The sequence below is a fragment of the Geotrypetes seraphini genome, chromosome 10, assembly GCF_902459505.1.
Source record: "Geotrypetes seraphini chromosome 10, aGeoSer1.1, whole genome shotgun sequence".
In the NCBI taxonomy this organism is placed as follows: domain Eukaryota; kingdom Metazoa; phylum Chordata; class Amphibia; order Gymnophiona; family Dermophiidae; genus Geotrypetes; species Geotrypetes seraphini.
In genome coordinates this window covers 109,967,362-109,992,705 of record NC_047093.1, presented here as the reverse complement: position 1 = coordinate 109,992,705, position 25,344 = coordinate 109,967,362, and the positions used below count along the sequence as shown (strand labels likewise).

Here is a 25,344-nt window from a genome sequence, read left to right as displayed (position 1 = left end):
TTTATGTGGAAATAAGGTGATTATTTTTTGAATCAGTATATAATCTACACATGTAAGTTCTTATAAAATAGCCCCGTAGTGATATAGAATTGTGGTGCTTAAATTCTTTGTATGGATGATGTGCATTATGTTTTAAAGATTTATTATTTCTGATATATGATGTTTACTGTCTTTATTCTTATTTCCTGTTCTGCTGTTTTCTCTTTGCAGAAACTGGCAGTTATACCTGTGAGTACTGTGGCAAGCAATACAAATACTACACTCCATACCAGGAACACGTGGCTCTACATGCACCTATCAGTGAGTATAATGTGGAAGATTTACTTTTAATATTAATTGTGCAGTACAGAATCTGTGTTCTAGTGCAGGGGTAGGCAATTCTGATCCTCAAGAGCTATAGACAGGTCAGGTTTTCAGGATATCCACAATAAATATGCATGAGATAAAATTGCATCTCAATGAGGCAGTGCATGCAAATCCATCTCATACATATTCATTGTGGATATCCTGAAAATCTGACCTGTCTATGGCTCTCATGAACTGGAATTGCCTACCGTTGTTCTAGTGCAATAGATGTGTCATTCTGGACAGTAGGGTATTCTCTCATGAGCTGTGCAGAAGGAATCCACTCCAGTTTTTTAACACCTCCTCCTTCATCACTAGAGGGTTCTACTGCTCCCTTCAATTTTTCCTTCTGCTAAAGAGCCGGAATAAGTCTTTCTGAGCTGCTTTGTATATTTCTTTTTTTTAATGGTCTTTTGGTGTTTTTTTGGTGGCTTTCGATGCTTGGATCTCTCCAGATTGAGGATCAATCTCTTCCTGTGTGGAGAAGCAGATTAAGGTCTGCAGCTGACAGGCCAGTCCTTCTGTGGTACCTGTTAGCCAGCCTGAAGAAACTTTTGTAGAGCTTGGGGTCCAGTCCCATAGAAGCTTTGCTCGCCTATTGGGTCAGTGGGGCCTGAATGCAGGATATCAGGCATCTATAGGGGGCTCAGCGAGGATCTTAAAGGTGCAGGTTGCATTTCACCTCCTCCCTTTCAAGGGCATGGGTCCAAGGGGTTTTGAGGAGCAGACTTCGATCCAACTGGCAGCCCAAAGATTTCAGCGTTGGAAGAACAGTTACATTGAAATAGTAATTTCTTCTCCCAGATCCAGCTACTTTAAGAACTCAGGCAGGCTGCTCCTGAAGGGTCATTAAAGATAGCCAAGACAATGGCTCGGCTGTTTCTGATGGCACAGGAGTGTCAGCAGATGTATGCTCAGCCTAAGGTAGATTCCTTAGTAGCACAGGTAACCAAACGTACATCCCTACTAAATGAGGGAGGCATGATATTAAAGGATATGCAGGATCACAGAGTGGATGTGATCCTTAAAAGACAGTTCAAAGCACTGGCCTTGGGAATCAAAGCAGCTGCAGCAGCCTCTTTTGTGACACGTGCCTGTCATACCAAGTTGTGTGGGCTTACGCTGGCAGAGGGTGAGCCTTTGCCCCAGCTCCTATTAACAGGAGTGGATTATGTGGCAGTGAAGGGTGAGCCTTTGCCCCAGCTTCTATTAATATGGCTGATTCTCTCTACGACATCAGAGTTATGAGCAAAGTCTTGGATTTTTCTATCTCAGCCCACAGAATGCTATGAATCAGGCAATAGATGTGAGATTCCTCTTCCAAGGATAACTTCAGCAGACTTCCTTTCAAGGAGCAAAATGTTCATAAAGGGACTGGACAATTTTATGGCGAGTGTGGTAGATTGGCCAAAATCTCTACCTAATAGCAGACCATGAACCCCAAGAAGGTTCGGGCGGTCTAATTTTTGTGGCTCCAGATGCTTTTGGCAGTATTCAGAAAGAGCCTCATCTCAGAGATCCTACCAGGGATCAAGACAGATATTTTCAGGATACAGGCGGAACCAAGCCTCCAGTTCTCATCCTGTTTCAGTCTCCAAAAAAGCACAATGACTCCAGGTCTGGAGCCATTACCCTGAAGATAGGGGATGGCTTTCAGAGTATGCGGGGGCCTGGGCACAGATCTCTTCAATCCATTGGGTGTTGGAGATCATTCGGAGCGGTTACAAGCTCAAATTCACCTAGCCCTTAGCAGACTGGTTTGTGGACTCTCCCGTCAGGATGCCTGGAGGAAGGCAAGCAAGGTCTCCGCTACAGTTCAAAGATTGATAGATATTCAGGCCATAGAACCCGTGCCATCCGAGGATTTGGGTTCGGGCAGATACTCTATATACTTTATAATACCCAATAAAGGCTCAGAAGATTGGGGACCCATTCTGGATCTCGCACATCAATTGGTGCTGAAAGTTCCACGTTTTCGCAAGGAGACAGAGCAGTCTTCGTTGCAGTGGCACCAGGGGAATTTCTGTCCTCCCTGGGTTTTACAGAAGCCTATAGGAAGCTCCTGAGATTTCATGTTCTGGAGAACCATTACCAGTTCTCTGCGCGTCCCTTTGGTCGCACGTTCACAAAAGGTGGTGGTAGCTGCGCATCTCTGCTGAACAGGATTGCAGGATTGCAGTGCCACAGGGTTCGGTCTTGGGACCGACCCTATTCAACATCTTTATAAGAGACTTGGCAGAAGGGCTTCGAGGTAAAATAGCCTTATTCGCCGATGACGCCAAACTAAGTAATGTAGTGGGAAAATGCACAACGGACGAAGATTCAATGCCCGACAACATGATGCACGACCTACTCCTACTGGAGCGCTGGTCTAGGACCTGGCAACTCAGCTTCAATGCCAAAAAATGCAAAGTCATGCACCTAGGCAACCATAATCCATACAAGACTTATACTCTTAATGGTGAGATCCTAACAAGAACGGTAGCAGAACGGGACTTGGGGGTGATCGTCAGTGAGGACATGAAGGCTGCCAGTCAGGTAGAGCAGGCCTCATCCAAGGCAAGACAGATCCTAGGTTGCATACGCAGGGGTTTCTTCAGCCGTAAGCCGGAAGTCATTATGCCATTGTATAGATCCATGGTGAGGCCCCACCTGGAATACTGTGTGCAATTCTGGAGACCACATTATCGCAAAGATGTGCTGAGATTGGAGTCGGTTCAGAGAATGGCCACCCGGATGGTCTCGGGACTCAAAGATCTCCCGTACGAAGAAAGGTTAGACAAACTGCAGCTATACTCGCTTGAGGAGCGCAGAGAGAGGGGGGACATGATCGAGACGTTCAAGTATCTCACGGGCCGCATCGTAGCGGAAGAAGATATCTTCTTTTTCAAGGGACCCACGGCAACAAGAGGGCATCCGTGGAAAATCAGAGGCGGGAAACTACGAGGTGACACCAGGAAATTATTTTTCACTGAAAGGGTGGTTGATCGCTGGAATAATCTTCCACTGCAGGTGATTGAGGCCAGCAGCGTGCCTGATTTTAAGGCCAAATGGGATCGACACGTGGGCTCTATTCACTAGGCAAAGGTAGGGGAGGGTCATTAGGGTGGGCAGACTAGATGGGCCGTGGCCCTTAGCTGCCGTCTATTTCTATGTTTCTATGTTTCTATCCATACATGGATGACTGGCTGATCAGAGCTCTCTCATTCTCAGAAGGAGAACAGGCAGTGGCTCACATGGTCCAGGTCTTGCATTGCCTGGGTTGGATAGTGAATTTCCATAAGAGCCAACTGGTTCCGTCCCAGTCCCTGGAATCTTCTTCAACATGGCAGAAGGTCTTATCTATCTTCCAGAGATATGTAGACAGCAGCTTTGTACCCAGATAAACTTGTTGGCCAAGCCAGCTCCATCTGCGTGATACTACCTCCAAGTGCTAGGCTCCACGGCAGCCATGACAGACATGGTCCCATGGGCAAAGGCTCACATGCATCCTCTCCAGGGTTTTCTGCTATTGCTTTGGTTGCAACAATCAGAATCCGTGTAGATGTGTCTACCATGGACTCCAAAATCCCGTGTCAGTATGGGCTGCTGGCTCTGCCACAGATGTTATCAAGGGACATGCCTCTCAGAATAGCTTTGTGGGTAAGTGTGAGAATGGATGCCAGCCTGTTCAGCTGGGTGCTCACTGCAACAGATGCCCAATCCAGGGACATTTGTTGGCCTGCCAAAGGAAGTGGTTGATTAACAGATTGGAGCTTTGATCCATTCGATTGGCATTGCAGAAGCTGGAGAAGAGTCTGGAGAGACAAGCAGTCCAAGTCTTTTTGGACAGTTCTACTGTGGTGGCATATGTCAATCGCTGGGGAGGCACCAAGAATGCACAGCTGAGTCTGGAGGCCCGCTTACTGTTCATCTTCAGGCTCTTTCAGCATCAAATGTAGTGGGAGTGGACAATGTTCAAGCTGATTTCCTTAGCAGACAGACACTGGATCTTTTAGAATGGAAGATGTCTGCCACATCCTTCCAATCCATTGTTTGTTGCTGGGGTCGCCAATGCAGTTATCACACTGGTTCACAGACTCTTTAAGAGCGGACAAACAACTTTGCAAACGTCTAGAGAGGAAATGGAGAAAGAACAAAACGTCGGAGTATAGAACACAGTGGAGAGCAGCTATAAAAATACAAGGACAACATATCTGAAACCAAGAGAAACTATTATGCCTGCAAACTAGGAAGCAAAACAACTGACAGCAAGAAATTGTTTCTCCTAGTACGAGAATTAACATCACCTCCAAGCCAAGAATCGGCTACCTGCACCAACAAAATTACAGCACAAGACCTAGCAGACTTCTTTCTCAACAAAGTCAAATCGGTCCAATTAGAAGTTGCAAAGTCAACCACCCCCAGCACACCCCTATCTAGCACCACTGAATATTATGAACCCATAAAAGCCGACCATATCTGGAACACCTTCACTAACCTCTCCATCCCTGACATCAAAAATCTGATATTTAAACTACCCCCATGCAGCAGCTCCCTAGACAACTGCCCAACATATCTCCTATCTGCTGCCCCCCACCAAATCAACTCTTGGCTCATCAACCTTCTAAATAGCTCCCTGATCCAGGGACACCTACCCAAAGAAATAGGTAAAATAGCTCTAACCCAGGGGTGTCAAAGTTCCTCCTCGAAGGCCACAATCCAGTCGGGTTTTCAGGATTTCCCCAATGAATATGCATGAGATCTGTTAGCATACAATGAAAACAGTGCATACAAATAGATCTCATGCATATTCATTGTGGAAATCCTGAAAACCCAACAGGATTACGGCCCTCGAGGAGGGACTTTGACACCCCTGCTCTAACCCTTATACCGAAAATAGCCCAAGCAGATTTCTCCATAGCTTCGAACTACAGACCAGTTACTGGTATTCCTGTTCTCACCAAAATCCTTGAGACCCACATAAGCAAACAACTAACCTCAAACATAGAGCAACACTCCTGCCTCATCTGTCTCAATATGGATTCAGAAAACAATATAGCACTGAACTCATCATCATCACACTAACCACCAAAATCAAACAGCTGCTGATCTCGAGTAAACATGCAATTCTACTTCAGTTTGATATCTCGGCAGCCTTTGACTCGGTGGACCATCAACTGCTCCTAACCAAACTCTCAGAAATCAGTTTAACAGGGACAGTCCTGAAATGGTCCTCAAATGAACACAGCTGCAAGACTGATCTTCAACCTAAAGAAATATGATTTAATCTCAGCCTTCCTCAAACAGCTACATTGGCTTCCAATAACATCCCAGATAAACTTCAAAATATCATTAATCCTACACAACATGGAAACTCAGCTGCTCCCTTTATCCAGCTATTCTCATCAGCTTGGTCTAGATCCAAAAGAATCCTTCTCAGAATTCAGCTGAACCTGCTGTCCATAAAGAACCTTCACTACAGGTGAATCTTCAACTCCATGCTAACCTATGTGGGAGTAAAAACCTGGAACGACCTCCCAGAAGCAATCGGGAAGAAGGCCAACTATATCTTTCTGAAAACAACTGAAAACTCACCTCTTTGACAACTAATGCTATCTGCCTTATCTCTCCTCCCCCCCCCCCCAACTTGCCCTCTGTCCCTCCCTTGCTTCCCTTCAAGTTTCCTCTATCAGTCGTCTAGAGCTTGTACAGGTTTGTGCGACTCACAAATAGAAGATTAGATTAGATCTGATGGCAACAACAAGAAACAAGAAGGTGGACCACTTCCTCAGTCAATGATTCGAGTCCAGAAGCGCAGATCTGGATATTCTGGACTAGCAGTGACCAAAGAACAAGCTTTTGTACATATTTCCTCCATGGCCCATGATAGGGTGGATACTCCACAGGATTGCAAACTATCTGGGGATAGTCATTCTCGTGGCAACAGATTGGCCATGCAGACCATGATATGCGGATCTAGTGCATCTTCAGAGGTTTGCAGGTCTCTGCTGAACCTTCTTTCTCAGGGGCCAGTGGTCATAGAAGATCCGTATCACTTTGCTCTTACGGCATAGCTCTTGAGGGTGTGCAGTTAGCATGCAAAGGATACTCAAAGGTAGTTATTGCTACTCTTCTCAGAGCCAAAAGTCTACAACAGTCTCTGTTTACGCTAAGGCATGAGAAACATTTCAGCACTGGTGCATTAAAGAGATGGTGAAGCCATTCTCTGCTCCGATCTCGGTGGTGTTAGCTTTCCTCCAAGCTGGCCTTGACCAGGGTCTTGCAGTGACTTCGCTCATAGTCCAAGTGGTGGGACTTTTTTATTATAAGGACCCGAAAGTTCCTTGACATCTCATCCGGACATAGCCAGATTCCTAAAAAGAGCGCTACAACTCAGATCCACCAGTAAAACACCTGTTTCCATTATGGAACCTTAGTCAGTCTCCATACGAGCCACTTAAGGAATCGTTTTTTCTGGTGGCCATTATGTCAATGAGAAGAGTCTCAGAACTACAGGCACTTTAATGCAGAGAGCCCTTTCTCAAGATCATAGAGACCGGAGTTTCTATGTGCACAGTTCCATCCTTTTTGCCAAAGATTGTTTCAGTCTTCCATGTCAATCAGGAAGTATGATCGCTGGCATTCCAGTCCATAGGATTAAAGAATGACCGGATTCTGAAAAAATTAGATGTGAGGAGATTAGAGAGCTGCATGGGAACAGGGACAGCGGGAATCCTGTGGTGTCCATGCAGATCCCCTCCAGGTCCTCAGGGATCCCCTCCAGATTTGTGGGGATAGGTGTGGTTTGTTTGGGTGCTCCCACTGATGTTGTACCTTCCTCGGTGTCGGGTCATATCCAGCTGGCTCTTTTCAGCATCTCTTTCCCTCCCTTCCCACTAACCCCAAGCCCGTGCAGCATCTTACCGCCTTTCTCTTCAAGCCACCTGCAGTGTTCCTTCCTCCATTCTACTGGCACCTGACCCGTAAGACTTTCTTATGATGTGTTTTGAATAAACCAAATTCACAGTAATCCACTGGAAACTTCTCAGCTCTTGGCAAGGACCTTGTTTTGCAGACCATGCCCCTGCATCAGGAGAAGACCGGCAGGAACCACTACATTGTATTCATCCAATACTTCAAATTTGTTTTGAACGGTTCCTCTCTGGTGGATGGTGTCAAAAGATAAGTGACTGGAACTATGTATACTCCAACTAAGTTGGTAATTTTTGATATTTTTTCATTCAGACTACAGGTGAATATTGCTGTTTTTGTGCACATTTAAACCTGATTTTCTATTTTGAAGTTTGGATTTTTGATTAACATGTTTTTCTCGGTATGTTTTTCCGAGTTTTTTACTGTTCTGTTTTTCCCAACCTTGATTAGAGTCAATGATAATAAAAGTGGCTGCTTAAGTCAGCAAATGTTATTGAAGCTGCATCAAAGTCTTTGAGGCTCATTTGTATAAATTATTATTATTATAGGCTTGATATGACAACACAGCAATTTCTCACTAGCAAACTGCTTTATATGAATTTATTGCATTCTTGATATTCAAGCCATAGAGTCTGCGCCAGATGAGAATTGGGCTCGGGCAGATACTCTATATACTTATTTGTACCCAAGAAAGACTCAGACGATAGGAGAACACTTATGGATCTGGAGTCTGTCAATGAAGCATTAAATGTGCCCAGATTCCGGCGGTGACTGTGCTCTCGGTCATTGCCTCGGTGGCACAGGGGAAATTCTATGCTTGCTGAATTTAATGGAGGCTTGCTTAAATATACCCATATTCCTGGAATGCAGAAAATTTCCCAGGTTCCATAGGATGGAGAAGCATTTTCAGTTCTTGACACTACAGTTTGGTTTAGCAACAGCACCTGACACCTTTGCCAAGGTGATGTGGTGGACACAGCTCACCTGTGCAAATACCCACAACTGGATGTTTGGTTAATCATGACACCATTCAAAACCGAAAGTCACAAGGCAGTGACACAAGTCTTCCAGCTCCTACAAGTCCTGGGATGGATTATCTATTTCTGAAAGAATTACCTAGAGCCGTCACAATCCCTGGAGTACTTGTGGGTCCTCTTCAACATGGCAGAAGGCTGTGTTTTTCTTACGGAGTCAATCAAGCTGAAATTAAGAGCCCAGATTTTAGAGTTTCTGGCAATGCTAATGCCCTATGTCTTGGCACCATGTGCAGGTACTCAAGTCAATGATAGCAACCATAGAAATGGTACCTTGGGCAAAAGCTTACCTATGCCCTCTTCAGAATGCACTGGTATCATGCTAGTCTCCTCAGACAGATTTGCTCTAGATGCGTTGACCTGGACAGCAGAAATGTGGCAAAGCTTGCGTTGGTAGCTACAGGTGGGGACACTGTTCAAAGACTTGCCTCTCCACATTTCTTCCTGGGTAATACTAATGACAAATGCCAGTCTTTATGGTTGGGGAGATCATTGTGAGGGTCACCTTGTCCAGGGTCGAAGATTACTCTCAGAGAAAATAGTCCATCATTAGATTGAAACTGAAAGCTAATTACTTAAAGGGTATTAACGTAGAACAAAATCTTTTCCAGAGAAAGGAAAATGGTAAAACCAGAGGACATAATTTGAGGTTGAGGGGTGGTAGATTCAGGGGCAATGTTAGGAAATTCTACTTTACGGAGAGGGTGGTGGATGCCTGGAATGCGCTCCCGAGAGAGGTGGTGGAGAGTAAAACTGTGGCTGAGTTCAAAGAAGCGTGGAATGAACACAGAAGATTTAGAATCAGAAAATAATATTAAAGATTGAACTAGGCCAGTTACTGGGCAGACTTGTACGGTCTGTGTCTGTGCATGGCCGTTTGGAAGAGAATGGGCAGGGGAGGGCTTCAATGGCTGGGAGGGTGTAGATGGGCTGGAGTAAGTCTTAACAGAGATTTCGGCAGTTGGAACCCAAGCACAGTACCGGGAAAAGCTTTGGATTCTCGCCCAGAAATAGCTAAGAAGAAAAAAAAAAAAATTTAAATTGAATCAGGTTGGGCAGACTGGATGGACCATTCGGGTCTTTATCTGCCGTCATCTACTATGTTACTATGTTACTATGTAATTTCCTAGCCTACCATATCATACCAACTCTTGAATCCTACAAACGTCTTCTAGGAATCATTGCGGCTTACATAATATTAGAAATGCGATAAGAGAAAAGAGGAACTCATTCAAAAAATGGAAACGCGAACGAACAACAGAGGCCTGGAACAGTCACAAGGTCGACCAGAAGAAATGTCACAAGGTGGTAAGAGACGCCAAAAAGGCCTATGAGGAAAAGATAGTGCAAGAAGCCAAAAACTTCAAGCCCTTTTTTAGATACATAAAAGGGAAAAAAAACAGCAAAAGAGGCAGTGGGCCCTCTCGATGACCAAGGAATAAAAGGGTGCATCAAGGATGACAAACAGATTGCGGATAGGCTAAATTCATTCTTCGCATCTGTCTTTACCGAGGAGGACATTGCATCAATGCCCGAACCAGGGAAAGTATCAAAGGGAGAAATTGAGGATAGCCTCATCACAGTGGATGTGGACTTGGAAATGATATACTATCAGATCGATAGACTAAGAAGTGACAAGTCCCCTGGACCGGATGGAATTCACCCGAGAGTGCTAAAGGAACTTAAGGTAGAAATCAGAGAGCTTTTACAAACCCTAGCTAACTTGTCAATTTAAACCGGACAAATACCAGATGACTGGAAGATAGCAAATGTCATTCCAATCTTCAAAAAAGGATTGAGAGGAGAACCGGGCAACTATAGACCTGTGAGTCTTACGTCAGTTCCTGGGAAGATGGTGGAAGCATTAATCAAGGATAGCATAGTGCAACACCTGGAGAATCACGACTTGATGAGAGCTAGTCAACACGGCTTCAGGAAGGGAAAGTCATATTTGACGAATTTACTTCAATTTTTTGAAAAGGTGAACAAACAAATCGATAGCGGAGACCCGGTGGATATAATATACTTGGACTTCCAGAAGGCGTTCGACAAGGTTCCACATGCTAGGCTTCTGAGGAAACTACAAAGCCATGGGATTGAAGGGGATATTCTAGGATGGATAGGAAATTGACTGGAGAACAGATTGCAGAGGGTAGGCATAAATGGGAAGTTCTCGGACTGGGAAAAGGTGACAAGCGGTGTGCCCCAGGGCTCGGTTCTCGGACCAATATTATTCAACATATTCATAAATGACCTAGAGGAGGAAACGATGAGCAATATAATCAAGTTCGCAGATGACACGAAACTATGTCGATCAGTTGGATCACAAAAGGACATTGAAGAACTCCAGAGAGATCTGAACCAGCTAGAGAAAAGTGGCAGATGAAGTTTAATATAGACAAATGCAAAGTGATGCATCTGGGTACGAAAAACAAGGAACATGATTATAAAATGTTAGGTGTGACATTGGGCAAGAGTGAACAAGAAAGGGACCTGGGGGTACTGATAGACAGGACCCTGAAGCCATCGGCGCAATGTGCAGCGGCGGCAAAGAAAGCGAACAGGATGTTAGGCATGATAAAGAAGGGTATTACGAGTAGATCGGCGGACGTCATAATGCCGCTTTACAGAGCAATGGTAAGACCACACCTGGAGTACTGAGTCCAACACTGGTCTCCTTACCTAAAGAAGGATATAACCCTGCTGGAGAGGGTGCAGAGGCGAGCCACAAAGCTAGTAAAAGGTATGGGAAATTTGAGCTACAAAGAACGCCTCAGAAAACTAAGCTTGTTCACCCTTGAGAAGAGAAGACTGAGAGGGGATATGATAGAGACTTTTAAAATACTAAAATATAGCAAGAAGCATCATTTTTGACATTATCAAATGTGACTAGGACGAGAGGTCATAGACTGAAATTGAGGGGCGACAGGCCCAGTACAAATGTCAGAAAGTTCTGTTTTACACAGCGAGTGGTGGATGCTTGGCATGCTCTCCCGGAGGAGGTAGTGACGGAAACCTCCATTCTGGGATTCAAATGCAATTTGGATGCACACCTCCTTGCAAATCACATTGAGGGATACGGGAAAATAAGATCTTCATCAGGGAACACCTAGATTGGACTCCCCGTGTGCGGGTCACCGGACTGGATGGACCAAAGGTCTGATTCGGTGAAGGCATTTCTTATGTTCTTATGTAAAAACATAGATATCATGCAGGTGACTGCGTAGGATTGGTCAGAACAGTGAGGAGAATAGGTGTATTTTCAGTGCTTTCCTGAATTGGAAGTATGTGGGCGTTTGTCGCAGGCTGCTCAGGAGGCTGCTCCAGATTCTAGGGCCTTGGAACTTGAAGCCTTCCTTCGAACCTGGTGGGTGGAGGGAAGTAGTAGTTTCTAGCGTTGGATTGTCCTTGAATTGTGGAAAGATTGTGTGATTTGGATTTCGGATGTGAGTCCAGCTGAGTTTTCTCTGTATATGGCCTTATGTATCATGCATGCCACTTTGAATTGGATCCTGCTTCATACTGGCAGCTAGTGTAGTTCCTTAAGTAGTGGTGTTGCCCTCTCATATTTGGTCTTGCATAAGATTAGCCTCGCCATTGTGTTTTGCAGTAATTGTAGTCTCTTAAGGTCTTTCTCAGCAATGCAACAGTAGAGGGAATTACAGTAGTCAAGTTGAAGAGGAGAACCATTTGGGCCACCGTCCTGAAGTTTGTCAGTCTCAAGGCTGATCTAATGGTCCTGAGCTGTCTTAGGTGGAAAAAGAACTTCTTGACCAGTGAGCTGACCTAGTCTCTCATGGTTAGGTCGAGGATAAATCCAAGAACTTTAGAAGACCTGCTTATGATTATCTTCTGAGGTAAGGGTGAACTCCTGGTATGGCAGAGGGTTTTGGTTGCCAAATCAGAGCATCTTTGTCTTCTGTCTGTTTAGTTTGAGGAAACGCTGATGGACCATGTGTTCAGGTCTTATTAGTCATTTGAAAAGTCCTCTATCTATACCCTTCTATCCCCTTTTCCTTCAGGAAATTAACCAATCCCTTCTTGAACCCCAAAACTTTACTCTGTCCTATCACACCCTCTGGAAGCGCATTCCAGGTGTCCACCACCCTTTGGGTGAAGAAGAACTTCCTAGCACTGGTTCTGAATCTGTCCCCTCCTAATTTTTCTGAATGCCCTCTCGTTCTTATAGTTTTTGAACGTTTGAAGAATCTGTCCTTCTCCACTTTCTCCATTCCCTTCATGATCTTGTAGGTTTCTATCATGTCCCCTCTAAGTCTCTGTTTTTCTAGGGAAAAGAGCCCCAATTTCTCCAATCTTTCAGCATATGAAAGGTTTTCCATACCTTTTATCAATCGTGTCACTCTTTTCTGAACCTTCTCGAGTATCGCCATATCCTTCTTAAGATACGGCGACCAATATTAGACGCAGTACTCCAGATGTGGGCGCACCATCGCCTGATACAACGGAAGGATAACTTCTTTTGTTCTGGTTCATTCTTGATAGTACCCAGCATTCTATTCGCCTTCTTAGAGGTCGCTGCACACTGTGCCGAAAGCTTCATTGTGTTGTCCACTATTACCCCCAAGTCCTTTTCTTGGGTACTTTCACCCATTACCAGCCCTCCTATCGTATAACTGTACTTCGGGTTTCTGTTTCCTACATGCAAGACTTTACATTTCTCTACATTAAACTTAATCTACCATCTCGTCACTCACTCTCCTAGTTTCTTCAGGTCCCTTTGTAAATCTTCGCAGTCCTCTTTAGTCCTAACTCCACTAAATTGTTTGGTGTCATCTGCGAATTTTATTACTTCGCACTTCGTCCCTGTTTATAGATCATTTATAAATACATTGAACACCAACGGTCCGAGTACCGACCCCTGCGGAACACCACTCGTGACCCTCCTCCAGTCCGAGTAGTGGCCCTTCACTCCTACCCTTTGCTTTCTACATACCAACCAATTTTTGATCCATCTATGTACGTCTCTTTCCACCCCATGGTTCTTCAGTTTCCGTAGTAGGCGTTCATGGGGTACCTTGGCAATGTATATGAAAAAAGTTAATAGCTAAGAAAGGAACATCAATCAACGTGCAGAAGAAAAGTGACAAATGGTTATTGAATTACATGTGTGTATGTGATTGGTAAATGTACACCTAAGCCGAACATATAGATTCACATATTTTTGGACATACCTGGAGATTAGAGCGAGTAAGCAAATTGAACATAACGTAACGTGAATATTGTTCAGATTACTGAAAAGTGATTTTTTTTTTTTAATACGCATAATAAAGATTACTGAATGTAAAAGAATAATGATATAAGAGGACTCTGAGATAAAATAGCATTATAAATATAACAACAAAAACTATGTGTGTAGCTCATCACCATTCTAATAAAAGAAGATATTAAAAGTTGTGTAAAGATTATAAACCAAAGGTATATGCTGAAAATAAGTTAGGAGCAAAATTACACACTATAAAGTAAAAATACTTGCTAGAACATACCTCAACTCGTAGTAAAATTGGGAAATGAGAGGATATGAACAAACATGAAATAATATCTAAATAAAAAAAACCATACATTTAAAACTGTATTTAGTAGAACAATTTCATGAAACAGATGCCAATATATTCATGAAACATAGAAAAATCTAAATAGCTGCATGTAACATATCAATTTGAAGAGCATGAAATAAAGAAAAAAAAATAAGACCTACCCCGAAAATCATGCTAGGGCTTAATTTCAGGGTAGGTCTTAATATAAGCCCTACCCCCGAAAATAAGCCCTAGTCACCAGTGGCAGCAGCGTTCCCCCCATGACCCTTCCATCTCTCCCACCCATCCAAACCCTGACCGCGAGACCGAGATACAGTACCTTATAACAAACAGCATCGTCGACAGCACAGGCCCCATCGCGACTTTCTCACGCCCGTGCGTTCCTCTGATGACGTCCCTGCTCGAAAGAGCTTACAATCTAAACAGACAAGACAGACAAACAGGATGTCATGGATACAGTTAAGGGGAATGGTTAATCTGCTGTCTGGGTTGGTGGGCAGATCTGATTCCAAGTCCAGTAAAACTATTGGAACTTTATACCTGCATTATATTTTGGACTATATGATGATAAATGTAACTGTCGGTAGCTATTAGCAAGAAATATGTCCTGAAGGGTGTCCTTTTCTTTCTGAAAACTGCCCGAGTGACATTCCCGCCAAAATTCAAATTCATGACTAATGGACTTTCCTGCCTCAATCACCTCAAACCCCAGCCAATCAGGATAGAGGACCTCTATCTATAAAGATAAACTGCAGATCTCACAGCATACCTTGAAGAAAGCCACAGTATGATGGCTGAAAAGTCAGTTCTACCTACCCAGATGCTGCTTCATCCGACTATTGCAACAATCATGGCACCAGCCGCAGAAGCCTAAGAGAATATATTTCACTAGTCCAATTTAAAAAAACAAAAAAGTTGCAAGGGGCCTTGGGAGTGAAGGTCTCATTTGGGGTCATTCCAACTGGCAGTCTGACGTTATCTTGGTTTGGAGTTGGATTTTGGAAGCATTGGAGGTAGAAAGTCCTTTCCTTCTCTTCAGCTGCACTGAAATGACAGACATGTCTGTCCAGTTGGTATCTCGTTTATTGTTCGCATTTGTCACCCCCCCCCCTTTTTTTCAATTTTTTAAATTGTAAACCACTGAGATTTTAACCTCAGTTTTATATTTGAGGTATATCAAATAAATTAAGAACATAAGTAGTGCCTCTGCCGGGTCAGACCAGAGGTCCATCCCGCCCAGCAGTCCGCCACCACGGCGGCCCAACAGGTCATGACCTGCCTTAATCACCAGAAGGGGCCCCCTTGCCCCCTAGGTTTCTCATCGAAGTCCTATCTTCCCATCAATGTCCTAACCCTCCGGCCTTGCACCTGCACGACCTGGTGAGGTGTCTATATTTATGCAACACCCCAGCACCTCCCTCAGTACCCCACGATCCCCTTTTCCCTCAGGAATCTGTCCAATCCCTGTTTGAATCCCTGTACTGTACTCTGCCGGATCACTTCCTCCGGGAGCGCATTCCATTTGTCCACGACCCTTTGGGTGAAGAAAAACTTCCTTGCATTTGATTTGAACCTATCTCCCTTCAGTTTCTCTGAGTGCCCCCTTGTACCTGTCGTCCCTTTTAGTCTGAAGAACCTGTCCCTGTCCACCCTCTCTATGCCCCTAAGTATTTTGAAGGTCTCTATCATATCCCCCCTGAGCCTCCTTTTTTCCAGAGAGAAGAGCCCCAGTTTATCCAGCCTCTCAGCATATGGGAAGTTTTCCAGCCCTCTTACCAGTTTCGTTGCCCTCCTTTGGACTCTTTCAAGAACTGCCATGTCCTTCTTGAGGTGCGGCGACCAATATTGAACGCAGTATTCCAGATGTGGGCGCACCATCGCTCGATACAGCGGCATGATGACTTCCCGCGTCCTGGTTGATATGCCCCTCTTGATGATGCCCAGCATCCTGTTGGCTTTCTTCGAGGCTGCTGCACACTGTGCGGATGGTTTCATGGATGGATCCACTAGCACACCCAAGTCTCTCTCAAGTCCGGTGTCTTCCAGCAATCTCCCCCCCATTTTATACTCGAACAACGGGTTCTTTTTCCCTATGTGCATGACCTTGCATTTATCTACGTTAAAGCGCATTTGCCATTTGTTTGCTCAGTCCTCCAGCTTATCGAGGTCCCTTTGCAGTTCCTCACACTCCTCCCTGGTCCTAACTCTGGCGCAGAGCTTGGTATCGTCTGCAAATTTTATAACCTCACACTTTGCCTCCGTTTCCAGGTCATTGATAAATATGTTGAAGAGTAGCGGCCCCAGCACCGATCCCTGCAGCACACCGCTCGTGACTCCCCGCCAGTCAGAATATTGGCCCTTTACTCCGACCCTCTGTAGTCTACCTGACAGCCAGTGCTTGATCCATCTGTGTACATCCCCGACATCTTCTGACTGTGCATCCAATATTTCTTCCCTTCTTTCAGCCTTTTGTATGTTTCCTCTCCTCTAGACCTCATTCCCTCCCCCAACTTTTTCTTCCTCTCTCCCTGCCCCCTCCCCTTTCTTTCTTTTTCTCTCTATGCCCCCTTTCTTTCTTTTTCTGTTTCCCTGTCTTTCTAGAAACATAGAAACATAGTGGCAGAAAAGGGCTATAGCCCACCAAGTCTGCCCATTCCAAAGTATTCGCTCCCGAATTTACTCCCTTAAAGATCCCACGTGAGCATCCCATTTCCTCTTAAAATCCTTCACGCTGCTGGCTTCAACAACCTGCAGTGGGAGTTTGTTCCACTGATCCACCACTCTTTCGGTGAAGAAGTACTTTCTGGAGTCTCCTTGAAACTTCCCTCCTCTGATCTTCAGCGGATGCTCTCTGGTGGTCGAGGGACCCATAAGACAGAAGATATCATCTTCCGACTCAATGCGACCCGTGATGTACTTAAACGTTTCAATCATGTCTCCCCTTTCTCTTCGTTCCTCAAGTGAGTACAGTTGCAACTTCTTTAGTCTTTCTTCATACGTTAGATCCTTTAGCCCCGAGACCATCCTGGTGGCCATTCGCTGAACCGACTCTATCCTCAGCATGTCTTTACGGTAGTGTGGTCTCCAGAATTGAACTTTAAATAGCTGAAAGGTAGGCACTTCCATAGAACTGTGAGTAGAGCCCCATTATTTCCTATGAGAAAATTGGGGTGGGTCTGAAAATCTTAAATCTGAGGGTTTCTGAGTTTAGGGATTAGGTCTCTCACCTCCAAAACTTTTTTCACTGATTTCGAACTTCAGTTAAGTATCCATGAGCCGTTTTTGGTGCAATTTTTCTGTTGGCAGCCATCTTAGATTTCAATCTAGCTTTTTTTAAAAAACCTCTAGCTCCTCAAAACCCCTTAATTTATTGATTTTAATTGACTGGGATGGACTTTTAAGAGTGTGAGGACACTGTAACTTGTAAAAATTGTGTCAGATTGGTGGAGGAGCGTCCATGTATCGTGTGCCACAGTGCAGTTGAGGGATGGGCAGGAGCTTGGTGCTTAGTCCCATCCATGTCTTCCAGGGCTGTAGGTCAAAGAAATGGGTAAAAAGCCTCATCCAGATCCTCCTGTCATAGAAACATAGAAACATAGAAATAGACGGCAGATAAGGGCCCACGGCCCATCTAGTCTGCCCACCTTAATGTCCCTCCCCTACCTTTGCCCTGTGAAGAGATCCCATGTGCCGATCCCATTTGGCCTTAAAATCAGGCACGCTGCTGGCCTCAATCACCTGTAGTGGAAGACTATTCCAACGATCAACCACTCTTTCAGTGAAAAAGAATTTCTTGGTGTCACCTCGTAGTTTCCCGCCCCTGATTTTCAACGGATGCCCTCTTGTTGTCGTGGGACCCTTGAAAAAGAAGATATCTTCCTCCGCCTCGATGCGGCCCGTAAGATACTTGAACGTCTCGATCATGTCCCCCCTCTCTCTGCGCTCCTCGAGCGAGTATAGCTGTAATTTGTCAAGCCGTTTTTCGTATGGTAGATCCTTGAGTCCCGAGACCATCCGGGTGGCCATTCTTTGCACCGACTCCAGTCTCAGCACATCCTTGCGATAATGCGGCCTCCAGAATTGCACACAGTATTCCAGGTGGGGCCTCACCATGGATCTATACAATGGCATAATGACTTCCGCCTTACGACTGACGAAACCCCTTCGTATGCAGCCCATGATTTGTCTTGCCTTGGACGAAGCCTGCTCCACTTGATTGGCAGACTTCATGTCCTCACTGACGATTACCCCCAAGTCTCGTTCTGCTACCGTTTTTGCTAGGATCTCGCCATTAAGGGTATAAGACTTGCATGGAATCTGGCTGCCCAGGTGCATAACTTTGCATTTTTTGGCATTGAAGTTGAGTTGCCATGTCCTAGACCATCGCTCCAGTAGGAGTAGGTCGTGCATCATGTTGTCGGGCACTGAATCTTCGTCTGTTGTGCATTTGCCCACTACATTACTCAGTTTGGCGTCATCGGCGAATAATGTTATTTTACCTCGAAGCCCTTCTGCCAAGTCTCTTATAAAGATGTTGAATAGGATTGGGCCCAAGACTGAGCCCTGTGGTACTCCACTAATCACCTCCGTCATTTCGGAGGGGGTGCCGTTCACCACCACCATTTGGAGCCTACCTCCAAGCCAGCTCCCAACCCATTTCGTCAATGTGTTACCTAATCCTATAGAACTCATCTTGCTCAGTAACCTGCGGTGTGGTACGCTATCGAATGCTTTGCTAAAGTCCAGGTACACGATGTCCAGGGACTCCCCAATATCCAGCTTCCCCGTCACCCAGTCAAAGAAGCTGATCAGGTTGGATTGGCAGGATCTCCCCTTAGTAAATCCATGTTGTCGGGGATCCCGTAGATTCTCCTCATCCAGGATCTTATCTAATTGGTGTTTGATTAGAGTTTCCATTAGTTTGCTCACTATCGATGTTAGACTCACTGGTCTGTAGTTTGCTGTCTCCATCTTTGAGCCTTTCTTGTGGAGTGGAATGACGTTAGCCGTCCTTCAGTCCAACGGGACGCTGCCTGTACTAGGGGAGAGGTTGAAGAGCGCGGAGAGTGGCTCCGCCAAGACATCACTCAGCTCCCTAAGCACCCTGGGGTGCAGGTTGTCCGGCCCCATTGCTTTGTTAACCTTGAGCTTTGACAGCTCACCGTAGACACTGCTGGGCGTAAACTCAAAGTTACTAAACGGGTCAACTGAGCCATCCCTTGTCTGTAGCTGAGGGCCGAGCCCTGGCGCTTCTCGGGTGAAGACTGAGCAGAAGTATTCATTTAATAGTTGGGCTTTTTCCGAATCCTTTTCCACATTGTCTCCGTCTGGTTTCCTAAGACGTACAATCCCGCCTGAGTTTTTTCTTCTATCACTGATATACCTGAAGAAGGATTAATCTCCCTTCTGGATGTTCTTTGCTAGAGACTCCTCCATGAGGAATTTAGCCTCCCTGACTGCTGTTTTGACGGCTTTTGATTTGGCCAGGTAGTCTGCTCTAGAGTCCTGCTTCCCTGATTGTTTGTAAGAGATGTCTCGCGATGACATGAAGCAGAGGTGTGTGAAATCCACAGAATCCACGAGAGCCCAGCTGGAGGTTATGCAGGCTTTGTTTGCTTCCCGTGCACAAGACTCCCCAGAATTTATAAATCTGATGTGGAGAGCCTTTCTGACGAGACCAGGTCAGTTAGCGCAGCTGATGACCCAGGGAGCATCCTCTCCTGCTGTGTCTGCTTCTCAATTGAACAGACTGGGATTTGGCTCGAATGACATTTCAGAGCTAGACTGGCTGGATTGGAAGTCAGATTCCATGTTGTTTTTGTCTCAGGACCCGGATTCAATTCTGGATGACTTTGGCTCCCTGCTTGGGTCTGGCAATCAAGAGGCTTCACTGACTCCTGACTCAGTGGGGATGACCCTTGCCTCGGATCCACCACCTCTTCTTCAGGTCAGTCTCTGTCCACCACTTTATTGCCAATGCTGTTAAAGAGTTGATGCTAGAAGCTCCATTTTTCACTTCCCAATGTACGGTCATGTGTGGCTCTAATGCTCAGACATCCTTTTTTCCTGTGCATCTGGACATTATTGCACTGGTTACAGAACAATGGGGGGACCCCGGAGGGGTCCCTGAGGATTGCCAAGGCCATGTCCATGCTTTATCCCATGGCACCGGAGTTCCAACAGCTGTTTGACCAGCCAAAGTAAATGCAGCGGTGGCTCAGGTCACCAAACGCTCTCCTGAGCGAGGGAGGTGTTAATGCTGAAAGATGCTCAGGACCGCTAGATTGACATGATTTTGAAAAAGCAATTTGAGACTTTTGCTCTGGGCATCAAGGCTTCTGCTTCGTTTGCTGCTCGGGCCTGCCACACCAGACTACAATGCCAGCTCTCAAACGAGGAGGATGCCTTCCCCTTGCTTGTGCTGGAAGGGGTGGATTACATAGAAGGTGCCGTTTACAACCTTATTAGGGTCATGAGCAAGGTTTCTGGTTATGCTCTCTCGGCTCGCAAAATGCTCTGGATCAGGCAGTGGGCAGGCATCTCAGACTCCAAAGCGACATTGTGCAGGCTGTCCTTTAAGGATCAGATGCTATTCGGTAAGGGCCTTGATGACCTTATGGCCAGTGTGGCTGATCGCCACCTTAAGTGTTTGCTGGAAAGTAGACCATGTCCCTTCCACAACAACAAATGAGTCCCACTATTCACAATTCAATAAGGGAACTACAAAGAGGAAAAGGAAAACAGAAACCTGTATGATTGATCAGGGCAGTAGCGTACCAAGGGGGGTGGGGGGTGGGGTGGTCCGCCCCAGGTGCACACCCCAAGGGGGTGCACAGCCGGCCACCCTCCCTATTCTGCCGCTGCTGCCCTTCCTTAATCAGCAGCAGCGGCAGTAAACGGGTGTCCGCGGGTGCTAACCGGCGTTGCTCAGCTTTTGGCTGGCTCCCCTGCTGAAAGCCGCGGATGTCCGCTCCTTGCGCGATCCGCGGCTGCGCCGGAAGCGTTCTCTCTGACATCACGACATCATCAACAAACCGCTATGTTAAATCAGTAAGTAAACGGCGAAGGAACAATAAGCCACAGTGGTTCTCTGCGGAGATTTCGGATCTCATCAAGGAGAAGAAAAAAGCATTCATCTCTTACAAACAATCAGGGAAACAGGAAGTCTATCTGGCCAAGTCAAAAGCCGTCAAAACAGCAGTTAGGGAGGCCAAATTCCGCATGGAGGAGTCTCTAGCTAAGAACATCCAGAAAGGAGATAAATCCTTCTTCAGGTATATCAGTGACAGAAATAAGAACTCAGGCGGGATAGTACGTCTTAGGAAACCAGACGGAGACTATGTAGAAGCGGACTCGGAAAAAGCCCAACTGTTAAATGAATACTTCTGCTCAGTCTTCACCCGCGAGGCGCCAGGACTCGGCCCTCAGCTACAGACAAGGGTTGACGCAGATGACCCGTTTAGTAATTTCGAGTTTACACCCATCGGTGTCTACTGCGAGCTGTCCAAGCTTAAGGTTAACAAGGCAATGGGGCCTGACAACCTACACCCCAGGGTGCTCAGGGAGTTGTGTGATGTCTTGGCGGAACCGCTATCCGTGCTCTTCAATCTCTCCCTTAGTACGGGTAACGTCCTGTTGGACTGGAAGACGGCTAACGTCATTCCACTCCACAAGAAAGGCTCCAAGATGGAGACAGCAAACTGCAGACCGGTGAGTCTCACATCAATAATCTCACATCAACCACACTTTTCAAGAAATTCCTGAAGCAGCAATAACATCACGACCGTTTAGTAACTCTAAAACTGACATTTGATCTACCCACTACTGCACTAATAAGAACAAAAGAACTTCCACTATGACCACCTATTAACTCTTTTACAAACCACCTCACCCTCAACAACCTGCTAAATGTTTATAAGATCTACAACTTACCTCTCTAGCAAATCATTGTAACTCTGTTTTTTTGTTAAACTAACCTTTTGTAATCCGCCTTGAACCGCAAGGTAATGGCGGAATAGAAATCCCTAATGTAATGTAATGTAATGTAATGTAATAATGTACAAACTAATGGAAACTCTAATCAAACGCTAATTGGATACGATCCTGAACGAGGAGAATCTACGGGATCCCCGTCAACATGGATTTACTAAGGGGAGATCCTGCCAATCAACCTGATCAGCTTCTTTGACTGGGTGACGAGGAAGCTGGATGTTGGGGAGTCCCTGGACATCGTATACCTGGACTTCAGTAAAGCATTCGATAGCGTACCACACCACAGGTTGCTGAGCAAGATGAGTTCTATAGGATTGGGTGACACATTGACGAAATGGTTTGGGAACTGGCTTGGAGGTAGGCTTCAGAGGATAGTGGTGAATGGCACCCCCTCCAAAATGACGGAGGTAATCAGTGGAGTGCCGCAGGGCTCGGTCCTGGGCCCGATCCTATTCAACATCTTTATAAGAGACTTGGCAGAAGGGCTGCGAGGTAAAATAACATTATTCGCCGATGACGCCAAACTAAGCAATGTAATGGGCAAAAGCACAACAGACATAAATTCAATGTCCGACAACATGATGCACGACCTACTGGAGCGCTGGTCTAGGTCCTGGCAACTCAGCTTCAATGCCAAAAAATGCAAAGTCATGCACCTGGGCAGCCAAAATCCATGCAAGACTTACACCCTTAATGGCGAGATCCTAACAAGAGCTGAAGCAGAACGAGACTTAGGGGTGATCGTCAGTGAGAACATGAAAACTGCCAATCAAGTGGAGCAAGCTTCATCCAAGGCAAGGCAAATCATAGGTTGCATACGCAGGAGTTTCGTCAGCCGTAAGCCTGAAGTCATTATGCCATTGTATAGATCCATGGTGAGGCCCCACCTGGAATACTGTGTGCAATTCTGGAGGCCGCATTACCCTAAGGATGTGCTGAGACTGGAGTCGGTCCAGAGAATGGCCACCCGGATGGTCTCGGGACTCAAGGATCTCCCGTACGAGGAACGGCTGGATAAGTTGCAGCTGTACTCACTCGAGGAACGCAGAGAGAGGGGTGACATGATCGAGACATTCAAGTATCTCACGGGCTGCATCGAGGTAGAAGAAGATATCTTCTTTTTCAAGGGTCCCGCGGCAACAAGGGGGCATCCGTGGAAAATCAGGGGCGGGAAACTGCATGGGGACACCAGGAAATTCTTTTTCACTGAAAGGGTGGTTGATCGCTGGAATAGTCTTCCACTTCAGGTTATTGAGGCCAGAAGCGTGCCTGATTTTAAGGCCAAATGGGATAGACACGTGGGATCTATTCACAGAGAAAGGTAGGGGAGGGTCATTGGGGTGGGCAGACTAGATGGGCCGTGGCCATTATCTGCCGTCTATTTCTATGTTTCTATGAGAGAAGGCTTCCAACGCAGCCTCGGATAGCGCAAGGAGCGGATGTCCACGGCTTTCAGCAGGGGAGCCGGCCAGACATGCTGGGCAGGGAAAGGGCAGAGGGTAGAAATATTGGGCAGGGAAGGGGGAGAGGGTAGAAATGCTGCACAGAGAAGGGGGAGGGTAGAAATACTGCACAGGCAAGGAGGGAGAAATGCTGCAAAGGCAAGGGGGAGGCATGCTGCTGCACAGGGAAGGGGGAGGGTAGAAATACTGCACAGGGAAGGGGGAGGGTAGTAATGCTGCAAAGGCAAGGGGGGCAGACATACTTCTGCTGCACAGGCAAGGGGGAGAGAAATGCTACTGCACAGGCAAGGGGGGGAAAAAATGCTGCACAGGCAAGGGGAGAGGAGAAATGCTGCTGCTGCACAGGGAAGGGGAAGAGAAATTCTGCTGCTGCAGCATCCAATTGGAGAGAGAGAGCAAAGGAGGGAGAGGGAAGATAAGGGAGAGGAACCAGAGATGCCAAGTCCATGGGAGGGAGGGAAAGGAAAATAGGAAAGGAGATACAGACCATGGAGGGGGAGGAAGAGATGCCATGGCATGAGCGAAGGGAAGGAGATAGAGATACCACACCATGGTGTGGAGTGGGAAGGAAGGAAGGAAAGGAGAAGAGAAAGAGAGAGATGCCAAAGCATAGGGGAGGGGGTGGAGATAGAAAAATGGAGAGGGGTGAAGCTGAAATGAATCATGTGCAAAGGAGAGAAGGGACCCCAGATATACAGTTTATTGAAGGGACATAGAAAGAGGGAAGATGCCATATGCGAGAGAGAGAGGGTGGACAGTAGATGGAAGGGGCAGAGAGAGTATGGGCAGTAGATGGAAGGGGTAGAGAGAGGGCAGAAGCTGGGTGGAAGGGGCAAAAAGAGGGCAGATGTTGCATGGAAGGGAGAGAGGACAAACGCTGTATAGAAAGAAGAGAGCAAAGAGAAGATGATTAAAGCAGAAACGACAAAAGGTAGAACGATTTTTTTTGTTGCTTTACTTAGAATCAAGTAGTATTGTACCTGTATTGATAAAAGTTTATAAATAGGAAATGGAAATAAGGCAATTTTTTGGACTAAACCCCTTTCCTCAGGACAGGATATCATAACAGCAGTATACTGTACTGTTCTGAAGAAAGATTAGGCCTCTGAAAGCTAATTGAAAAAATGGATTAGTCCATTAAAATGGTATTTTCTTATTTCTCATTATTTGTTTTATTTTTATTTGTTAATTTGTAAAGTGATTGTTATGTATCAGTTTTTTCAAATTTACATCTACTGTCTTTATATTTTGCACAGTATTAGGGGACGTGTCACTGTTTTTGTGGTGTTGTGGTGTTGCATTGTATGCAGAGTCTGGTTTCTTGGCGGTTCAGTTTAACTTTTGTCTACATATTTCTATTTTTAGTTTGTGATTATTCCATATTGGTCAAGGGTGTAACTCTGTTCTGTGTGTATAAAAAGGACATAGTTTTCAGTTGGCATTGATTACAGGATCAATTGACTGTGCGGGTTCTGGCTTGTTTAGTTTTACAATATATGTGTTGGTGTTCTAGTGCTCACTGCAGTGTTTAAGATGCTGCCTTTTCCTAGGTACACTCTTGTTGTGCGATATGTGGATTGTTACTAAAAATCATATTTTTGATATAGATGAGGGTGTGTGTCAAAAAATGATGGGCCCTGGGTGTCACAAAAGCTAGGTACACCACTGGATCAGGGTAGACCTTAATCCAATCTTAATCAATGTTCCATGTTTCTATCATTGATCCTTATCTGTATTTTTTTTTTATTACTTTTTGAATTTCAATATTACTCTTTTACTATATTTTTTGTCATGTAAACAATCTCATGCTGCGTGTCAAACAAGTGTTATTAAATATGCTGAAATAAACGGCCCACACTTATCTCAAATATTGACAGGCAGCCCTAGCCCAACGGGACCCGTTTTGCTGTATTTAACTAGCTTCATCAAGAGTTCTTTCAGGCTGCTGTAATATTCTAAAAACATATAAATGAAGACTGTTAGTATAAGTTTTAAAAATATATTGAACTAACATTCTCTTATTATATAAAATATGGTTCA

The 25,344-nt window shown here is 45.5% G+C and overlaps 1 protein-coding gene across 8 annotated transcripts in view; it reads left to right on the top strand.

The window, feature by feature from the left end:
- Nucleotides 1-25,344, top strand: part of ZNF618 (zinc finger protein 618) — a 771,796-nt gene that overhangs the window by 580,966 nt on the left and 165,486 nt on the right. For all 8 annotated transcript variants that reach the window (XM_033960461.1, XM_033960460.1, XM_033960462.1 and 5 more), the window contains one exon: nt 211-300. In XM_033960461.1, the coding sequence (XP_033816352.1) occupies nt 211-300 (90 nt within the window). The remainder of the gene's footprint in view (nt 1-210; nt 301-25,344) is intronic.